The sequence below is a fragment of the Dermacentor albipictus genome, unplaced genomic scaffold, assembly GCF_038994185.2.
Source record: "Dermacentor albipictus isolate Rhodes 1998 colony unplaced genomic scaffold, USDA_Dalb.pri_finalv2 scaffold_29, whole genome shotgun sequence".
NCBI lineage: Eukaryota > Metazoa > Arthropoda > Arachnida > Ixodida > Ixodidae > Dermacentor > Dermacentor albipictus.
The window spans coordinates 3,321,682-3,343,205 of record NW_027225583.1 but is presented as its reverse complement, the minus strand read 5'-3'; the positions used below and the strand labels follow the sequence as shown (position 1 = coordinate 3,343,205).

General features: G+C 49.1%; 1 protein-coding gene across 4 annotated transcripts in view; it reads left to right on the top strand.

The window, feature by feature from the left end:
- LOC139052691 (uncharacterized) overlaps positions 1–13,140 on the top strand; it is a 28,681-nt gene extending 15,541 nt beyond the window's left edge. For all 4 annotated transcript variants that reach the window (XM_070529736.1, XM_070529733.1, XM_070529735.1 and 1 more), the window contains 3 exons: positions 2,071–2,168; positions 11,141–11,369; positions 12,978–13,140. In XM_070529736.1, coding sequence (XP_070385837.1) covers positions 2,071–2,168; positions 11,141–11,369; positions 12,978–13,004 — 354 coding nt within the window. In that variant the 3' untranslated portion in view covers positions 13,005–13,140. The remainder of the gene's footprint in view (positions 1–2,070; positions 2,169–11,140; positions 11,370–12,977) is intronic.
- Positions 13,141–21,524: the final 8,384 nt, after the last annotated feature.

Genomic DNA, 21,524 nt, shown 5'->3' with positions numbered 1-21,524 from the left:
TGCAAGCTCCAACAATTTCGGTTTGCGCAACGACTTCAAATCCATGGCTGCTCTGAATGCTGCTTTCTCTGCTGCCTACTATTGTCTTGCCGCAAACTAACCCGGCAGCAACGACAACCACAATTACCAGCTCTGTTTCTGACACTAACAAAAGCCTGGCAAAACTCAGAAGAAGAAAGTCCCGCACTCACCAAACCTCGCAGCCAAGTATTCAGCGCAGTCGTTCCGCTGCAGGCAACCAGTCATCACACAGGGCTCGTTGCACTGCTCCCGGATGGTCGTTGTGCTGCTCAGCATACAGTCAACCGCATATCTTCGCTGCTGGCCTCCGTTGTCGCGATCTCACCGCTGGCAACCAGCTGTTGGACCGCACCGATGGCACCGGCTGTTGGAATCTCAGAGCTGCCACCAGCTGTTGGAACCTCAGTGCTGACACCCGTTATTGCAATCGGACCGCTGGCGCCCGTTGTTGCAAATGGGTCGCAAGCCCCAAGGGTAGCGTTGGCCTGGCGGCCTGGGGCACACTGGAAGCATCCGAAGGTCCCGGCAAAGCATGAATCGACTGCTAACAGAACAACTTGTTTATTCTAGCATCGCAAAGAGCGGGCGGTCAGGTCGACCGAAGTGGAGAGACGGGAGAGCACGTTACTCAACCGAAGAAATCGGAGCCTCTCTCCTGGCGTCCGGGGGCAGCTGCTCTTATACTCTTGGCGTCGCGGGCAAAAAGGAAGGTCACGAGATGACACCACGTGACAGCGAGGCACGGACGGACTGAGAGACATGTAGAGACAAGGAGGTGACGCATCAGCCGGGCCGGCGCCGGTCAGACCTCCTCGCTTCACACTGGGGGAGCTCCTCTTCCCAGCTGCCGCGCTTTGACAAGCGTGGGCACACACACACACACGCACACACAAAGACACGTGGCACTGAACATGCCGGGACGCGCTCGGCGGGGATGCGTCGCGGCCGCTCCGAACGGGCCAAAATGTCCGCCGCTTTGAACGAAGCTCCGGCGTACGTTGCATCCGCGCCGACTTTACCGCGCGTCGTAGGCGAAACGTAACAATATGTATGCATTCCGCAGAACTTCCAGAAGAACATCTACGGACCTTTAATGGCCATTTAAATTTTTTATATAAAAGAACGACTACCGTATTCACTCAAGTAAAGGCCGCGCTATTGCGCAACAACAGCACCCCCAACTTGTCAACCCCAAATTCGTAAAGAAAAGAAAGAAGAAGAAAAAAAAGCGTGTTCGCTATTTCATTCTGAGCGCTCGGCGTTTGGTGTCTTCGAAGTTTGCACATTGTTGGGAAGTCGGATACATGTGTAAATACATATCGAACACCACGAGTGGCATGGGGGACGACTATAAGCACAAGCGTCTGCTGACGAGCCTGAGCGGGTGCGATGACGACCCTGGCTGTGGTTATAGGACTACATATGGGCTGCATTTGCGTGATATGTATATGCGTGCAACAAGTGAGTTACGAATTAAAGCGATAGCCTTGGGAACGACATGAACCGCCCCCTGTAAGAACCCTGTAAATTTTAGATAACGCCGGACAACGCATTTTCCGACCCACGAGGCATACTTGAGACTCGCCTTAAAGAAGAGTGCTGTCATAGTATGAATGTACACGGTATTCAAACTATACGCATGCAATTCACTATTTAAATTATAGGGTTTTACGTGCCAAAACCACTTTCTGATTATGAGGCACGCCGTAGTGGAGGACTCCGGAAATTTCGACCACCTGGGGTTCTTTAACGTGCACCTAAATCTAAGCACACGGGTGTTTTCGCCTTTCGCCCCCATCGAAATGCGGCCGCCGTGGCCGTGATTCGATACCGCGACCTCGTGCTCAGCAGCCCAATACCATAGCCACTGAGCAACCACGGCGGGTGCAGTTTACTATTTGACAGCAGCCTCCAGATTTCTTGATCGTACAAAGGGTTGCCTATATTCCGCGGAAATGCTTAATTACACGCCCATTTGTACTGTTCTTTATTGTGCTCGGCAATCACGGCCACATTTTTTTCTAATCGAGGCGCCTCTTTTCCTCGCAGAACTACAGCTACACGCTTCCCGCACAGCAAGTCTTGGCGTCCAATGTCCTCATGCGGTTTTCCGAAAAATGCATCATGCGCGAGCACCGCACGGGAGAGTAAGCGCTGCTTCGATCAATCAGTCAATTAATCGATTGAGATGCGTCATTTCTAAAGTAGACACGCAAAAAACTGCCGGTACTGCGGTGGCTCTGGTTCTCTTGAAGGGACTGTCCACTGTTCTTTGAAGGACGTCTTATAATATACATTATAGCGCAATACAAAACCTACAATTCGAAGTGCCTGAACCCGCATGTTTTTTTTTTTCTGCGAAATCCAGTTAAAATTTTTAAAACAATTTTTTTTGTATCTGCATAGCCTTTTCCTAAAGATACGCGTTCGGCCGCGACGCTGATTGCTGGAAGCGATGGCGATTCCGTGCCTTTAAATGTATGAAACTGTAAGCGCGTAGCGTTTCAGTATAGGAATGATTACTTTGCGTTCGAAATTATAACCCTCATAACCATCGAAATTATAACCCTTATAGCCGTACTCAGCACGTAAGCGAGTTGACAAGCTTTTTTTTTTTTTGGTCACCTGTAATCTCACGTCCTTTCTACAGGCAGTCTCTATAGACCGTTGTTGTTGTTGTTCATGGGCGACACCAATTTGGTGACGCGTGTCACCATGTTGCGCCCGCAGTGTTGTTCATGGGCGACACCAATTTGGTGACGCGTGTCACCATGTTGCGCCCGCAGTGGCGCCATCTTTGGACAGTGGGCCTGCTTGCTGGCTTGGGTGAGCGCTATCCGTGTAGTATGCCAGACAACAAGTGAAGCTGCAGTTTCTGGTGGCTGTTCTCGCGTCGCGCGGTCTCCTTAGTATGACGGGGCGCCCGTCTTCTACTCGGGAAAGCGGTTCTGTGAGGCGAATGCTGAAGCAACTTCACTCAGTGTGGCCGCAGTTTTCTGCGCCCATTGTGGCTGGTGGAGCACTGGGCGCGACGTGCGCGCGTCTCTGAGCCTCCAGTCAGCCTCAGAGATCGGTTTCGTATTTCTGAAAGTTCGTTTCATCAATGCGAGCTCACTGCACCGTTCTCGCTGCAGCTCTAAGCTGTGGTTTAGCAACATTGAGCAGTGGCGAAACATACGAGGATCCCATACGCATCGGTATACTGTTCTGCTACGGAATAACTATGGTGTTTACTGAGACAGGCTTTCAAAACGTAATCTGTAGAGATGCATTGCACAACTATATCGTCTGTTGGACCAGGTTTCCACCTACGAATAAAATAGTTTCGAGTAGTAATAACAGCGTGCCTTAGAGTATGAATTACACTTGCCGAATGGTCGAATGACCGTCCGTGGTCTGCGCGAAGGTCGGAAGCAGTAGTGGATGCTGGGTTATAGATCTGTTGGTTCGATATGGTACATTGTCCAACCACGCGGCGTGACCATGCGAGGTCCTAATGGGGCGTGAGCCCATTTTCGCTTTACTGAGATAGCATTCTTAGGGTACATCATGCACGCATCGACCAACTTGTGCATTTGGCAACGTCTGCGTACGTGCCGCTCGATCTTCAACGAACCTCTTTCACGCCGACATGCATCACTGTGGACGCGAGACCGGGTAGGTGCCGCGGTTAGAGAAATTCCCTGACGAAAGAAATTCCCTGAAATTCGCTGAGTGAGTGAGTGAGTGAGTGAGTGAGTGAGTGAGTGAGTGAGTGAGTGAGTGAGTGAGTGAGTGAGTGAGTGAGTGAGTGAGTGAGTGAGTGAGTGAGTGAGTTGAGTTGAGTGAGTGAGTGAAAATTTTACAGAGCTCTAGTAATTGTTTTTTGGCGGCTGGGGCGCATTCTTCACGTGTGTTCCCCGGAGGTCTTCACCCGCTGCTTCGTCCGATCCTCTATCGCAATGGTCGGTTGCCCCCAGTCCAGGGCTCCGCTGGCCTCTGCTGTCCCTCGTGCACGCCGTACTAGACCTATAGCTGGTCTTCGCAGCGGTCGCTGGACAGCAGCTCCTCCCATTGCTCCGCGCTTGGGTGCGATATGATTGGGACTACGTCAGTTCGTTGACGTGACCATGTTATGTGGTATATACTGGGCATTTGCCACTCGGTCTCTGCTGGTCTCCAATGAGCCTCTTCGCCGCCAACTTGCGTCACTGAGTGTGTGCCACTGAGTGTGCGGCAAGCGAGGCAGCAATTATCAGCGTTTCGCAGGCACCAGCGTGGCGCGCTTCTAGTCTCGGAGGCCAGGCGCGGACTTCTCGACGCTGTCACTAGATGGCGCAGCGTGTCCAGAAAGGAGCGCTAGAGAGGAGCCCGGCTGCAGCACGACGCGTTTCTCGGCGTTCGCACGCACCGGCGCACCGCGGATTTCGGAGGTCACGTGCAGTGTCTTAAGAAAAGCGCGAAAGAAGAGTCCTGCTGCAGTACAGCCTCATATATAACTCGGCTGAACGGTGGCAATACCTTGTATGGCTGTGTTGTTTCTAAACTGGCGCATTACCGCCGACAGTCATCGTGAGATGGGTTCTGCCGCATTTCTTTTTTGTTTCTCGCGAAAGAAAAAGAGGGGAGAACCGATTTCTTTTGGTCTTGTCCGTCCCGTTCTCCATGATGCAGTCACCTGTCTTGCGGAAATTGCGTCCTCGCAAATAGCCGCAAGATTCTTTTTTATGGGATCCCTCATTCGGATAAAACTGCTGTGCAGGTCAAGAAGAAGGAATACCGTATCAAAGAGCTTATATGCATCATGCTGGTTCCAGCCGCAGTGATCGCTGTGTTGGGCAACGCCATCGGCTTCGTATAGGAGGCTAGCGTAGACGTAACGCAGTAATTTCAAGCCTACAGACTTGAACGGTGTGACAACGATACCGGTGGCTGACGCAAATATTTAATAACGATTGGCGCTTTGATGTTTCGGGGTTGCATTGGGTTGGCCGCACACGAGCATTATGGTTACCTTTAACACAGCACGCATCCTCATTCTTGTAGACCCTGCGCCTAGCGCAACTGCCTTATTGAAGTAATTGAATTTCTGGAAGTAAAATGCGCCAGAAAATTTGTGACGTACGACTTACGTACACAACCTGCACACAGAGCAGCATCGGACTGTAATTCGAATACACGAGAAAACGTAATTCTTCTTACGAAGAAGCCGAAACACAAAGCCTTTCAGCCGCCGTTTGTTTTTCGGCCGGCCTTCCGCCTGGCGCAATAGCGTTGTTGAACTAGTTGAATTTCTCTTAGCAAAATGTGTCAGAAAATTGGTAAAGTACGACTTGCACACAAGCTACATACATAAAAGCGTAGAATTGTAACTAGAATATGCGACAAGCCATAATTCTGTTACGCGGAAATCTCGAACAAAAAAAGCCTTTTTCCAGCTGCACTTGTATTGGGTGAGCACGCGACGAAAACTCTCGACCACTCCAACTAGAGGCCAACAGCTTCGCTGTAGAAGTTGTACGCGTATATATATATATATATATATATATATATATATATATATATATATATTATAATACCGAGACCGATCAAGTTGTCCAGCGCTGTTTATTCCACAAAAGGGAACGCCCGCAGCTCACGCGCGAAGAAGTCGAAGAAGAGCGAAGATGATGATGGCTATGTACAAATGAAAACGACGAAGTACGTTAATAGTGCTTACACTAACTTCCCCCCGTCATGGAAGCGGCCAGCCTGGCCGCAGATTAGAGATTATCTAAACGGGGAGTGAACGGCTTCATCCGCGACACATGAACAATTTCGGCATTCCGGCGGCGCCGGTCAGTGACGGAGTGTACTGGGCGGACGAGATAGTTCACTGCAGATGTTTGCTGCACAACGGTGTATGGACCAATGTAGCGTGGAAGGAACTTCTCACAGAGGCCTGGGGTGCGGACTGGAGTCCAAAGCAGGACTTGGTCTCCTGGGTGAAAACGTAGGTCACGGCGTTTGTTGTCGCAGTAACGCTTGCGCTCCGCTTGGGTCGCTTCTGTGCTTTGCCGGGCGATTTGACGGCAATGTGCAACGCGGGCAGCAAAATCTTCTGGAAGCGACGCGTTAGGCGAAGAAGGTGCGAAAAATAGTTCTCTGTCGAATATGGTGGAAGGAGATCGTCCATACACAAGGAAGAAAGGGCTGTAGCCGGTAGTCCGTTGAATAGCAGTATTATATGCGAATGTCACAAAAGGAAGAATTTTATCCCAGTCAGTGTGGTCAGGACGGATGTACATGGAAATCATGTCAGACAGCGTACGGTGGAAGCGCTCAGTAAGGCCATTGGTTTGCGGATGATAAGTAGAAGTAGATTTGTGGACGGTATTAGTGGCTCGAAGAAGTTCCTCGAGAACTTGTGAAATGAACGCCTTGCCACGGTCACTGAGAAGAACGCGAGGAGCCCCGTGGCGCAAGACGATGGCGCGCAAGAAAAAGTCGGCGACCTCAGAAGCGGTGCCGGAACGCAGAGGGGCAGTCTCGGCATATCTTGTTAAATGGTCGACCGAAGTGACAATCCAACGGTGACCGGATGGTGTCAACGGCAAGGGACCATATAAATCAATGCCAACAAATTCAAAAGGTGCGTCCGGGCAAGGGAGAGGTTGTAGTAAACCGGCAGGAGGGGATGTCGAGCGTTTGCGGTGCTGACATGACGCACAAGAGGCAATGTATTTGGCCACTGTTGTGGATAGGCCAGGCCAGAAGCAGCGGGTCTTTATGCGGTCGTAAGTCTTGTGGAAGCCTAAGTGGCCAGCCGATACATCGTCGTGAAGTGCCTCTAATACCCGCAAGCGAAGGCAGCGAGGTAAAACTGGGACCCACCGGTGACCTGTTGGGTGGTAAACGTAGCGGTGTAGCACGCCATCTTGAAGGCGGAATTGTCGAAGTTGGCGTCGCAAGCGGCTGTTGGGTGGTTCGGTGAACCCACTAAGGCGATCCATGAGAGCTCGACAGTAGGAGTCGGCCCGCTGAAGCGAGACGAAATCAGAGCGTGATGAAAGCATAACTTGGTCCAGGGGCGTTATCGAGAGTTGGTGGGAGGCAAGCGTATCATCGGAACGACGTGGTTGGGAAGACGACGGCGCGTTACCGGGAGAGAGTGAGAGTGGGCAGCGAGACAATGCGTCTGCATCATGATGGCGTTTTCCAGACTTGTATGTTATAGTGAAGTCATATTCCTGCAAGCGCAGTATCCAGCGTCCTAAGCGTCCTGACATGTTTTTCATTGATGACAGCCAACACAGAGCATGATGGTCGGTGACGATGGTGAAGTGGCGGCCGTAAAGGTATGGGCGAAATTTCTGAATCGACCAAACGATAGCCAGGCACTCTTGCTCTGTAATGGTGTAGTTACGCTCAGCTGGAGAAAGTGTTCGGCTGGCATATGCTATGACTTGCTCTTTAGATTCTGTATTACGTTGCAGAAGTACTGCGCCAATACCTTGTGCGCTTGCGTCAGTATGGAGTATGGTGGGGGCACGATTATCGAAGTGGCGAAGCACTGGTCCGGAAGTAAGATGCCGCTTAAGAGCTTGAAAAGCCGACTCGCAGTCGCTAGTCCACGTGAAAGAGGCACCGGTAACCAGGAGCTTGTGTAGAGGAGCTGCTATTGCTGCGAAGTTGCGTATAAATCTACGAAAATATGACGCCAAGCCGAGGAAACTACGTAGATCTTTCTGTTGCTGGGGGCGAGGAAATTGAAGAACGGCACTAATCTTTTCGGGGTCAGGCTGGATGCCAGCTTTTGAGACGACGTGACCCAATACTTTTATTGTTTTGCTTGCAAATTTGCATTTTTTTGTATTGATTTGGAGACCAGCATTCGCAAGGCACCTGAGAACTTCGTCTAATCGATGAAGATGTTGGCTGAAGTCAGACGAAAAGATGACAATATCGTCCAGATAACAGAGGCATGTCTTCCATTTTAGACCACGAAGGACGTTGTCTATCATGCGCTCAAATGTGGCAGGAGCATTACAAAGGCCAAAAGGCATCACGTTGAATTCATAAAGGCCATCCGGTGTAGCGAATGCGGTCTTTTCTTTGTCAGTCTCGTTCATCGGAATTTGCCAATATCCTGATCGAAGATCAAGGCTGGAGAAATACTCCGCCCCTTGTAGTGTGTCCAAAGCGTCGTCAATTCGAGGTATTGGATATACGTCCTTGCGTGTGATCTTATTGAGCGCTCGATAATCCACGCAAAAGCGAACTGAGCCATCTTTTTTCTTTACCAGGACCACGGGAGACGCCCATGGGCTAGATGAAGGTCGTATTATCTTCCGCGCAAGCATGTCAGCAACCTGTTGTTCAATGACCTTTCGTTCGGACGGCGATACACGATAGGGGCGTCGTCGTATAATAGCGGAACCATCGGTTTCGATGCGGTGTGTAGCCGCAGGAGTTTGGCTCAACACAGGGGAACAGCTGTCGAAACAGGCTTTGTGTTTTGCCAAGACCACCATTAAGGCTTCGGACTGCGCGGCTGTTAGGTCAGAACCAAGAACGGCTGGAGGAGGGAAAGGATTATCCAAACCTGAGGCTGGGGCTGGCGATGAAGAAGGGCAAAGCGCGACTAGAGAGATAGGTTGAGTGTCGGCGAGGGTTGCCACAGTCATCCCTTTGGGCAGCATCACAGGATCTGGGGTCGTGTTGCAAGCAGACAGAAGGGCGCGGCCGCGTGAAAACCGGACGAGACAGGTGGCAATGAGAATTCCGCGAGAAGTACAGCGGGAAGAAGGGGCGACTAGGGCGTCTCCGTCGGCGATCTGACTGGATGTTACGGCTACAACGTCTTCGTGACCAGGACGCAGGACGTAGTCGGCAGCGATGGTCAAGTTCACGCATGAAAGTGAAGAGTCCGCAGCAGGTTCAAGCTCTGTATCCGTGATGTGGACAACTTCCTCTCTACAGGAAATGACGGCTGAAGCAGAATGCAGGAAGTCCCAACCCAGTATAAGTTCATGGATACACGTTGGAAGGATGATAAACTCGATGTGGTGGCGTATGCCGTCGATGAGAACACGAGCAGTACACTGTCCGTCAGGGTGAATGAACGCATTATTAGCACCACGCAAAATAGGTCCAAGATAAGGCGTTTTTACTTTACGGAGCCGGGAACACAGATCACTCCGAAGAACAGAAACGGCGGCACCGGTATCGATGAGAGCTGACGCGGGAACACCTTCGACAGTCACAGAAAGCATGTTGGCCGGGTGAACAGGAGGAATTTTCGAAGAACGATAAGAAGCAGTTTCCCCTCCAAAAACTGCAACAGTTAGTTTTCCGAGTGCTGGTCGACAAAATGGGAAGTGGGGCGAAGCGGTGATGTAGAGCGCCGGTAAGGGGATGGAGAACGACGTCTGGCCGAACGGGAACTAGGAGGCAGACTGGGAGCAGCTGGTGGAGACGGAGAACGCTGTTGCGGGGACGAGTACGGTCCGGGATAGTAGTCGTCTGATCGGCGAGTGCGGTCTCTTTCGTGCTCAGCATAGCCTCGCCTTTCATCCTGCTGGCGCCGGCGGCAGAAGCGTGATATATGGCCGCGTATACCGCAGTAAAAACAAACTGGACGAGGAGGACGCCACTGAGGGTACGATGGCGCAGCAAGTGCTCTGGTTCCCATCGAAGCCACATGGTCATAGGAAACGCCAGTAGGCACGGGAGGCACGGGAGGGGTGGGTAGCGAAACAACATCCGCGTAGGTAGGTGTGGAGCGCGCTACCGGTGCAAGATGCGTCGTGGGTGTAGTCATCGCTGTCAACTCCTGCTTGACGACCTCGCGCAAGTCGAAGGCGGGGGTTGGGGCGCAGGCAGCAGGTGGACGGCTGAGGTCTTGTAGTTGAAGCTCTTCGCGGATGATGGTGCGGATAAGAGCACGTAGATCTGGAGAATGGGGAACCGGAGGATCGCTGCTGTCATGTGGAAGACGAATAGACTGCAGCTCGTCGAGGCGTTGACACGTTGAAGTGATGTCTTGGACAGAAGCCGGATTTTGCACGATTAAGGCGTTGAACGCGACAGGCCCAATGCCTTTTAAGATGTGGCGAACGCGTTCGGCTTCCGTCATGCTAGGATTCGCACGGCGGCACAGAGCCAAGACATCCTCTATGTATGAGGTGTAAGACTCTTGGGGAAGTTGGCGCCGCGTTCCCAGCTTCTGTTTGGCGACTTCTGCACGGCCAGACGAGGAAGCGAAGATTTGCCGCAGCTTCGAGGTAAACGTGGACCAATCCGCGATGTCGGATTCGTGGTTGAAATACCACGTCTTTGCAACACCGGTCAAATAGAAGGCGACGTGCCTCAATTTCTGGGTGTCGTTCCACTTGTTGCAAGAACTCACGCGGTCGTAGTGGTCGATCCAATCGTCTACGTCATCACCGCGGAGTCCCGCGAAGACAGGGGGATCGCGCTGAGGGCTCGTCACAGTCCAAGCGGGCGCCGCAGGTGGGGTCGTCTGTGTAGTAGGGTTAGAGGCGCCGGAAGGGCCGGGGTTGGAAGTGTCCATTGTTGTAGAGGTAGCTGGGTGCAGGCGGCGACCGGAACGGAGCTCCAGGGAGGACGGAAACGCGAGAGGACGTCGGGATCTTGACGTACCTCCACCACTTTATAATACCGAGACCGATCAAGTTGTCCAGCGCTGTTTATTCCACAAAAGGGAACGCCCGCAGCTCACGCGCGAAGAAGTCGAAGAAGAGCGAAGATGATGATGGCTATGTACAAATGAAAACGACGAAGTACGTTAATAGTGCTTACAATATATATATATATATATATATATATATATATATATATATATATATATATATATATATATATATATATATATATATATATATATATATATATATATATCCTTGAAACGGCAGGACGTGTGTCGAGTGATCTCCTGAAGGACACCTTGCAATATGGCGAACGCGGTTGGATCCGGGACATCGAAGAGGTGCGACGCAATGTTAACGCATTTCTCTCTCGAATTTACCGCTAAACCGCCAGTGATTTTTTGTGTGTGTTTTGTTTGTTTGTTTCCTGTCGGTTTCGTGTTCAAGTGGCCGTCATTTCTTTCTTTCTTTCACGACCTCGTCGCTGGCAGGATCACAGTGTATTATGACGGCAAGGTGGCCGCCATACTGAAGCGGCTGCAGAAGAACAAGCCGATGACGGTCGTGATGAAGTTCAGTGCCACCGAAATGATCATCTCGCTCGTAGGCGCACCCGTTCCGGCCCCACCGGTTAAGGTACCGTTGGTGAGAAGCACTGTCGAGCCAAGCCTCAAGGCCATCAGGATTACCCGAAACCTGCAAACGCACAACGTGGAAATTGTGAGTAGTCGTAGTAGTAGTAGTAGTTGTAGTAGTTTTAGTAGTAGTAGTAGTAGTAGTAGTAGTAGTAGTAGTAGTAGTAGTAGTAGCAGTAGTGGTAGTAGTAGTAGTAATAATAATATATGGGGTTTTACGTGCCAAAACCACTTTCTGATTATGAGGCACGCCGTAGTGGAGGACTCCGGAAATTTTGACCACCTGGGGTTCTTTAACGTGCACCTAAATCTAAGCACACGGGTGTTTTCGCATTTCGCCCCCATCGAAATGCGGCCGCCGTGGCCGGGATTCGATCCCGCGACCTCGTGCTCAGCAGCCCAACACCATAGCCACTGAGCAACCACGGAGGGTTCTCAGAATTGTCACCGTCCATACTGCTGCCTCAACTGTGGTTGCGGCGCCCGCGAGCTCTCCTTTTCAATCCGACATGTTATCAGGCGTGCGACGCAGCTGGCGAAGCGAGCGGAGGCGAGCGCAACGACGAGGAAGGCGGTGTGACGTCATAACCTTTCTGCGAAAAAATTCTCAATATGCACCAAATTTTGCATATTTAGTGTCGTATAAGAAACTCACGGAAACGTAAAGATCGATAAAACCTTTTTTAAGTGAAAAGCCTATCTTTATTCTCAATGGAAAATCATGTGCTCGCCTAATTTAAGAAGAGGAAATTTTTCGACAATGCGTGTTACGACTCATACTTTCGAGCTTTCTAAAAAATTTCACATGTTCCTAGCGGTGCTGAAAATTGTTTTTTCACGAAAATGTTTTACACAAGGACTTGTTGCTTTAAATAGATAGTCCTCAATTTTTTTCAAAGAAATCGGTGATGGTCGAGCGCCAAGGTTGGGACAGTTGGCGTGGAATGGCCCATATATGACTCAGGACTATAGCAGCATTACTTCGCATTTGTTAACACATTACACGAGCGTACTAATTATCATGATATAGCTTAGTTACATTGTTAAACGACTTTAAAACCTTCGCAGGAGCGCTCGTAGGCGACCTGTCGAATGTGATTTAAGAAATAAGTTGCTTGTAATCAAATTTGTGTAGAAAGAGAAGTAACCAGGACGCCGAATCCTGGCGAGGCACTGGGACGTTTTTTTTTTATTTCTCTTGAAATTCTAGCATTTATTTCTGGGATTCGATTGAGCGACGGACTCTGGCGAATGTCAGAATTTCTAGGGAAGTGAACCCATGACAAACTATCATTGCAAAAACGCGAAAAACATATGCGAAATGCACCCCGTTAGATATACAAAAGAGTTGAGATTTTGGATGCGCAACGCGGCTTGGGGACGATATTTCTAAATCTTCCTGTTGGCTCGAAATTACCTTGCAACCGATTTTACTAAAACACTTTATGTATATTATTCAAACTTGCAGAAAAAAGCTCGAATCAGAAGTGTCCCAATGTGTACACGACATATGTGTTATGCATAATTATTCTTGTCGATGTTTTTTTTTTTTTTTGCTTTTGGCCCGCAATTTGGGGCATGCACAACTGCACGCGCAGCGCCTGAGGACGTAACAATAGCTTCTCCTCTTTCTTTCTTTTTTTTTACCAACTCGCGTTTCTCTGATGCCGGCTCATCGCGCACCCGTTTGCAGATCTCAGGCATTTCTCCATCCACGTGAAAGGACAACTTCCGGGCCCGTGCCGCATCATTCAGCCGCCGAAGATGTGCGCTTATTTGCCCGTATACGTGCTTACGTTCAACCCTCATGCTTCAGAGGAAGAGAACGGTGTTCAATAAACGATTGTTCCACAAAAGATGTCTCTCCTGTTCTTTTTTTCTTCCGTTTTTCTTACGGGATATCTTTGATTCTAAACCTCTAAACGATAGAAGAAATAGTGGCAAGCCTGAGAGCACCGTACATAAATTATTTGTGCTACTAGCATCCTCTGGTAACGTACCCCAGCTTGCAGTATGTCTTTATGTCTGTGCCTAACCGCTTTCCCGACCATTAGGGTCCCTTGGTAGTCTATGGTAGAAAAGGTGGAGCACTGGGCTGCTATTCCGCACGAAGCGGGTTCAGAACGAACAGCCGGACCAACCTGGGTAACTGGGCACGTTAACTTTGGGTATGTAGTGTCAATGAACCTCTCTTGTACGTCGACATGGTCCACCGGGTATCGGCCCTGCAATGAACCTCTCACGACACTGGGTATGTGAATGGGTATGCGGTGCTCTTCCATGAGCATCCTGGACGTCAACTTGGGTCACTGCACCTATATGCCACTGGCTATGCGTTGCTCTTCAATGACCGTCTTTCACGAAAACTTGAAGCGCTGTGTATGGGCCACTGTGTATGGGCCGCTCTTCAATGGACCAGACTTCGAAGCCAACCTAGGATACAAGGTATACAAGGATACAAGTATTTGCCACTCTTCAATAAACGTCTTTTCACCAACTTGGCTCACTGGGTATATGCCAATGCGAATGTACTGCACTTGAATAACCCTCTTTCGCCCAAGCTTCAAGCAATGGGTATGGAACAGATGTGTATGTGCCACTGTCAATGAACCATGCTTTGACGCGCCAACTTGGGACACAAGATATTTTCCTCAGGGTACCTGCCACATGATATTTGCCCCGCGCTTAAATGATTATATTTGACGCCAACTTCGGTCAGTGGCTATATCTCACTGGGTACGTGGCGTCTTTCATAATAATCATTATATAAGACACGTTATCACCAACTACTCACAAACTGCTACAATTGCTACTAGCATTAATATCACCAATGGTCTCTAAAGGATGTATGCGGTGCTACATTTTAATGGGTTTCGCAGTGTCAGACTCGATTTTGTTTCTCCGGAGGTGTTTGCGTCCTGACGTCATGACGCAGAAGGTCATGGGAGCAGACGTGGGAGCAGACGCCGTGACGTGGGAGCAGACGTCGCGGCGTTTCGCTATGTAGGTTTGGCGCTCGCTCTGGCTCGCCCGGTTTCCTCTTATGCTGCTATTCGATGTGGGGCTCGATGCAGCAGCACATCAGACAACCGAGCGAGCCGGAGCAAACGTCAAAAGGCGGTGATTCCTTGCTCCTACGGGGCCACCTTCTGCGTCATGGAGGAGGAGGAAGGAAGGAGAGGAGGAGGAAGGAAGGAGAGGAGGCAGGGTTGTTAATAGGAAATGCGTCTGGTTGGCTACCCTACTCTGGGGGCGGGAAAGGGGGAATACAAAGATGAGATAGCGAGAGGTAGGGGGAAGGAAAGACGCGGTGAGACTGAAACTGGTGACAGTGGCACAACAAATGTTCGATGTTCTCTTCGCCACCACAGACGTCGCACGCAGCACTGTTGGTTGTTCCAATCTAAGTAGTGTACGCCTTCATGAAAGCCACTCCCAACCACAGCCGGTTTTGAATCGATGCCTCACGTCGGTGAAGTTCGGGTGGAGGTAGGAGTTGGAACGAAGGGTTCTTTTCGTGCAACCTGGTGCGTCTTATATTTGACTCTGCTAAAGAGAGCTTGCGTGCCAGGTGACGAAGCTGCCCTGCAGCGTCTGTCCTAGAGAGAAGAATGTGAACGCTGTGTTCTTTATGTGACTCTCGGGCAGCTTTGTCTGCTTGATCACTTCCACTGATTCCGCAATTCCTAGGTAGCCACTGGAAAACAATTTCGTGGCCTTTCTGTTCTGCGTCACGACGTAAACGAACAGTTGCCTTCTGCGAGACCAAACCGAGACTGTCTGGCGCAAAGCTGTTATATTAAATTATTTAGAGCACTCTGGTACTTTCCATTATTCCTACCAACGCGCAGTAGGCCTCACTACATGGCTCATACTCATGACAATATTGAGAATACCTTTCTCTTACTCGTCTCATGGTGGCGGCGTGGAGTAGAGGTAGAACACGGGCTCCTATGCTCAAGGTCCCAAGTTTGAATCCTCATCCAGGCCACCGCACTTTAACACGTAGAGCGGCACCTGAAACTGCCAGAAAGAAAGAGTCGCGGAGAGCCAGTGGCACTCTACTAGTCTAGGTGCGAACAAATGCAACTTTTTGGTTGCAACCAGGTCCAACCAACAAGACACCTCTTCACCAGAGCCGGAATCGGCCTTCCTGGTGAAGTATTTGGCCACTGCCTCTATCACGTCCGTTGCTCCTAACATCTGACTCTCAAGCTAATCGGCTGCAGAGCACAAGACCAAGGCGGCGGTCAGACCTGCGACGAGCCAATGGAATACTCTCTGGATCCGGACAAACCGCCACTGGAAACGGAACCTGGCAACATTCAACAAGCGAACCCTAACTCTCGACTGAAGTTATATAGATTTCAAGGCTTTCTGAAGATTCATCACTTAATTCCTGGGATATCAGTAGAATATACTTAGGTGAATAGAACTGCTACGGCACAACAGGGCTTCGGTGCGCCACGTCTACTGCTACAGAGATCTTCCAGATCAAATACACGGTACAATTTCTAATTTGTAAGAACACAACGGGTAACATTCATTGGGCAACATTGGCCCAAACGTTCAGTGATGATGATCAAGGAACTCGAACAGTTCTATCAGAATGCTATTTAGCCATGAGAAAGATGCATTATTCCGAGAATACCTCCTGTATGGATGCCTCTAATATATGTATATATATCCCACCACCAACAGCAACTAGTGTAACTCTACGCCATTTTAATGAGCGTTGTGCCAATTTTATTTATTTATTACTTTTCTGACTTGTTCTTGTGCCCTTATCCACCCTGCCTTTTCCTGTGTATACATACGCACGTATGTTTCCACTTTGTCTTTAAAGGAAAGCCCTAGTTTATGCAATTCATGCACAAAAGTAACTAGAACACCAGTGCACTTCGTCGGTCACTGAAAACTATGAATATCTCGAGACTGGTTCTTTCCAGGGAATTCGTTTCAATTGGACGCGTCACCTTGCGAACTCAGCCGCTATCATTCGTAGACTGAAATATGTGCCGTAAGGTAAATATAATGTAGTTAATTAGCGCATAATTATCGTGATTATTAAATTAAGCATTTTGATTTATCGTAGAAGTAGTGGCCGCGCCTCACCGAACTATTTAGCTGAAGGGCTAGAATGGTGCTATCTGTCTCGGGCTGTTTCTAAAAATTTGGTGCAGCCATAAAAAACACCCTGTATAACGAAAGCGCTAACCCCTCCCCTCCCCTTATAGCGCAGCTGCGAACGCTCTACTGGTTTTGGAATTCGGCGCATCAATCAGCAGCGGGTCGTAGCCCGTTGGCGCCGCTTTAGATCTCCGCTGACAAGCCCTTTTCCAGCTTTGAAAGGAGGCTGCATGAATAGCAAAGCTAGGTGCGCGCGTGCGTGTTTTGAAAGGTTTATAGCGTCAGACGTACGCTAAATTTGGCTTCCGACGTCGTCTATCGTACGGGTTCCCTTTGCGATCTTAACCGGCTCGCCCTGTGATGGGGGAAAAGACTCGTTGTCCTTCGTAAGGCGCCATATTAGGAGAAAAAGCAGCGAGGGTGTATTCCGCGGGCGCGAAGCTTATACGAAGCCGGTGTGGTAGTGGGGCGCGCATAAAATGCTCTATTTATCGAACAATACTCTAAAATTTTATTACAGTGCGTGATAACAGTTTAAGCATATGTTTGCGACGAAGTGATTGAGGCACAAGTAATTAAGGGTTCCGGGTCGTGAACGCATCGACCTCGAACTGACCTTTCGGCCTGAGCATGCGATGAATGCAAGGAAAAGAAAGAAAGAAATGCGAAGAAGAATTTTACGTTAAAAGAAAGAAAAGCACTGCTTGTGGTTTTCGTTAACGCAAAAGGCTCGATTGGGTTTCTTTCTTAGCTAGCTGTGACGAAATCGCAAGGCTGTTCGCCGAAGGACTTAAAACCTCGCCATTGCAGGGTCAAGACGAAGCTCTGAAGAGAAAAACAAAACCGGAGCACGTAATGAGTTGAGAAAGAGCACGCAGCCTCAGATCGTGTTAAAATTGTGGACACTGTATACATGTAACATATTAAATATGGTTCACGCGAAAACGTGGTCGCGCATTATTGTGTTTAGGCAAATGACTGCAACCCCTGATAGAAGGCGTTTTAACACGCGCTGTACTCCACAACCGCTAATGTGCAACAAGGAATCACATACGCACGCATACACGTTGAAAGCGCGGTGGAGAAAGGCGCGACAAACAAGTCAGAAAAGTAATAAATAAATTAAACTGCGGCAGCTGTTACCAACAATGGCGCTCGAGTGACATTAGTTGCTGCATACGTTCATTCGTGCTCATTACTGTGAGTGTCATTACTGTCAGCGTCATCATACTACCACTGTCATTAGTGTCAATATCATTACGGCCACTAATGTCACTCAACGTTTGTAGTTATGGAACCCACAGATCACAACTTTGATGTAATGCGGTGTGTATGTTTATGCGCATGACGCCGTTAGCAAACTAAGCCGAAATGCAAATGCCATAACAGGAGCGTGCATACTGTTAATCACCGACGAAGCCATGTCACGAGGAAGATGGTGATGAACGATCATTGTCCATGGAAGATTGACACTTAAAAGAACTATGGCACAGAGAAGCGTGACACCCCTCTATACACAATTAAGGATTTTATTCCCATGCGTGAGAGTAGTCTACATCCATTCGGCGGGATTGCACAAGAATGGGCTCATACCCAGAGGAGGAGGAGGAATGAACGTTTATTGTAAGAAACAGCGAGAAAGTGTCCTTTCTTCGCCCTAGGTGGGCGGCTCTCTTCGTCCAGAAAGCCGTTGGCTAATGCTGTAGCCCGGTCCCGGTCCACCAGACTTCGCTGATCTTCCAGGCTCTGTGCCTTTAACATTGCCTCCCACTCATAACCAGAGGCTAAAGAATTTGGTAGACCAAGCCGAAGAAATATACAGAAATGTAACAACATAAAAGAAGCCCTTCAATATCATGCGCAATTCCCGTAAGGGGTCTGTGTGTTTTGGAGGTAACTTCGAGCCGGCAATACGTCAAGAGCACTTTGTCGTGATTTAATGTCTGGATACTACGTACAATGACACGCGCACTGGCAATACTCTGTATGACAAATTTCCGTGCTCTTTTAAACAGGAGCATCGGTGACACACGCCAAGTTGCCCCTCAAAAGGTCGGGTAGGCCAAATACAAGAAAATCAAACCAATCGTTCGATATCATGAGCTACTTTATTGGGAGGGTGATACGATATCAGCCCATAATTACGTACGTCGTTTACGTAATTACGTACGCCCCCCCCCCCCCCCCTCGATCGCAATTGCTCATCGGCACGCACACACTGAATCTTTAGGGCGAGAAAAATCGACAGCACGACCATGCGAGAATTCCCCTCTGCACGTGGCAGAACAGTCGAACTCCCTTTATAACGAAGTGCTCGGTTCCTCCAAGAAATTTCGTTATACAGGTCACTTCGTTGTCAAGGTCGCCCACCGTTTGCCGCTCCCGCTAGAGCAGGCTAAGCAGGTTCAACAAAAGGAAATCTTTATTTACCACGAATTCAGGAGAGGCTTAGTGAAACAAGTCGCTGCTTTTTCTTTTTGTGTACACTTTGTCTAACAGAATGTGCGACTGCAGCCAAAACCTTACTGGACCTACTTTCAGAGCATGCGCCGCCGTGAAACGCAGGAGCTATGCCGCTAACTCGTGCCCCTCTCGCCGTCAAAAATCATTGTTTCGTTTACAGAGAGAGAGAGAAAGAGAGAAAGGCAAAGGAAAGACAGGGAGGTTAACCCGAGATTATCTCCGGTTGGCTACCCTGTAGTGGGGGAGGGGCAAGGGGATGCAATAGGAGGGAGAGAGAAGGATAAAAAAAAGAAAAGAACAACTAAACACACACACGCACGTACACACGAACTGTTTCTGTGGGCACTGTCAAGCAGCCCGCAAAGGCGTTCCTAGTCTTACGCAGTGTCACCGTACAGTCCTACGTCACACAGTGTACATTCACAATTTGTCAGAAAGTCCCGTGTCACCCGCCGTGGTTGCTCAGTGGCTATGGTGTTGGGCTGCTGAGCACGAGGTCGCGGGATCGAATCCCGGCCACGGCGGCCGCATTTCGATGGGGGCGAAATGCGAAAACACCCGTGTACTTAGATTTACGTGCACGTTAAAGAACCCCAGGTGGTCAAAATTTCCGGAGTCCCCCACTACGGCGTGCCTCATAATCAGAAAGTGGTTTTGGCACGTAAAACCCCATATATTATTATTAAAGTCCCGTGTCTTTCAAGTATCGCAACAGCGCCTTCATAGCAGATCGTTTACAGCATGTTCACCAAGTCCTGTGACCTGCGACGACGTTCGCGTGTTCTTCTTTTTTTTTTGCGCGCTCGCTGAATTTCGGAGACGTCGTAAGTTGTCGGTTACGATTACGTCATCGAGCGGCTGTCGACTGCGACGTCAGCCGTCGCACTCGCCGATTCGCTGAAACAAGAGATCCGCCCGCGAGTGGAGCGATTCCTGAAGCGGGACACGATTTGCACACCGCGCTATATAGACCATTTTTGTCCACGCTGTGGCAGCAGTTCATTAATGACCCCAGAACACTTCCGGTCATGCATTCGTGACAGTCAAGTTAGCGAAGAAAACGGAAGTATTTTGCGCATCGTTTACTGTAGGCACATATTCTTGATGTGTTCAGATATAAAAAAAGTGCGTGCATGTGTCGATCTCTTGTATGGGCTTTCTTTTGTTGCACTGAACAATAAAATTCACTTGTAGAGCACTCCAACTTCAAAGCAAAACTGATGCCAGCTGAGGGGTTCTGTAAATTTATAGGCTATTGTAACATGTGTTGTTCCAGAGGGTTAAACCGGAAGTCTTCTGGGAAGCCTGTTTGTAAGCATCCTCAATGGGGGATTGTCCTAGAAGCGGGTAGTATGCGTTCAAAATAAATAAAGAAAACGAAATAAACACGAATGAAATGTAAGAATTGTCACATTGCGCAGCATAGGTGCGCACGCCAGTTTTCTTTACGCCAAGTAGTCAGAAATGAAATGGGCAGTTTTATAAAATTTCGTTAACTACGTCACGGCAGCTTCGTTTCACGTAGATCACGTGGCCTCCACGCTAGCTCCTCCGCCAGGGCACCCAATATAATTAATACGCATTTAATAAAGTTTGCTTCTCTCTCACTCTGACCTAGACTCCGAAATGTTGCGTTGGATCTGCGCAGTGTTATTGTTTCATTTTGCCGATCTCATTCCTGTTACGTCTGAGTAAGTCTGCGTCGAGTGGCGTGTAGTATTACACTTAGCTTCTTCAATAGAACACAACACCTTGCAGGCATGCTGTGGGTGTGCTATTTTTGTGCTTCATCACTGACGTCGTCGTGGTGGACCAGATATACTGAAAAAATTAAATTATGGGGTATTACGTGCCAAAACCACTTTATGATTATGAGGCACGCCGTAGTGGAGGACTTCGGAAATGTCGACCACCTGGGGTTCTTTAACGTGCACCTGAATCTAAGTACACGGGTGTTTTCGCATTTCGCCCCCATTGAAACAGATATACTGAAGGAAGTATCTGTTTCTTTTAACCATTTACAAGCAGCTCCGCTAGCTGATCTGAAAACCAGGTTGCTAACGGTGTTAGATGCGTATAGCAAATGATGTAAATGAACCTCAACTTAGCAAACGGACTTCAGGCAAACCTTATATTTCGCTTTCTGTATAAACGAGGAAATATTGGCTATCGTGTCTCGTTATTGGGACAGATGGTTCCTGCTCGATACGGTGTAATAGGAAGCGAAACAATATCGAGCGAGACGAGGACACTCCTTGCTGTCCCAGTCTTCAATCACGTTGCTTCGCCTATTTTTACGCAATAACAAATACTGGGCATTCATTTCGTAGTTTGAAAAAGCGCGTTTTCACGTTATATTCTCGTTATATTTGATTCGAAAATTGCGCTATTGGTACAACCCATACTCGATGCGAGTCTACTGTGCGCGCCCCTGAGGAGGTCCTGTAAAGTTACCCACTTAAATACGGGATATTACGGTATATGGTCGAGACGGCAGGCGCGCCTTTGTATGGCACGAAGCACAAGGGAGCGAGCCGGCAATGCAGCCTGAGAGGCGCCCCATTATATCAACACTGAGGCGTGCGGCGCCAGTGAATGCATGTTTATGACCTCCACGTAAGATCGATTCATTCTCCATTGTTTTCAT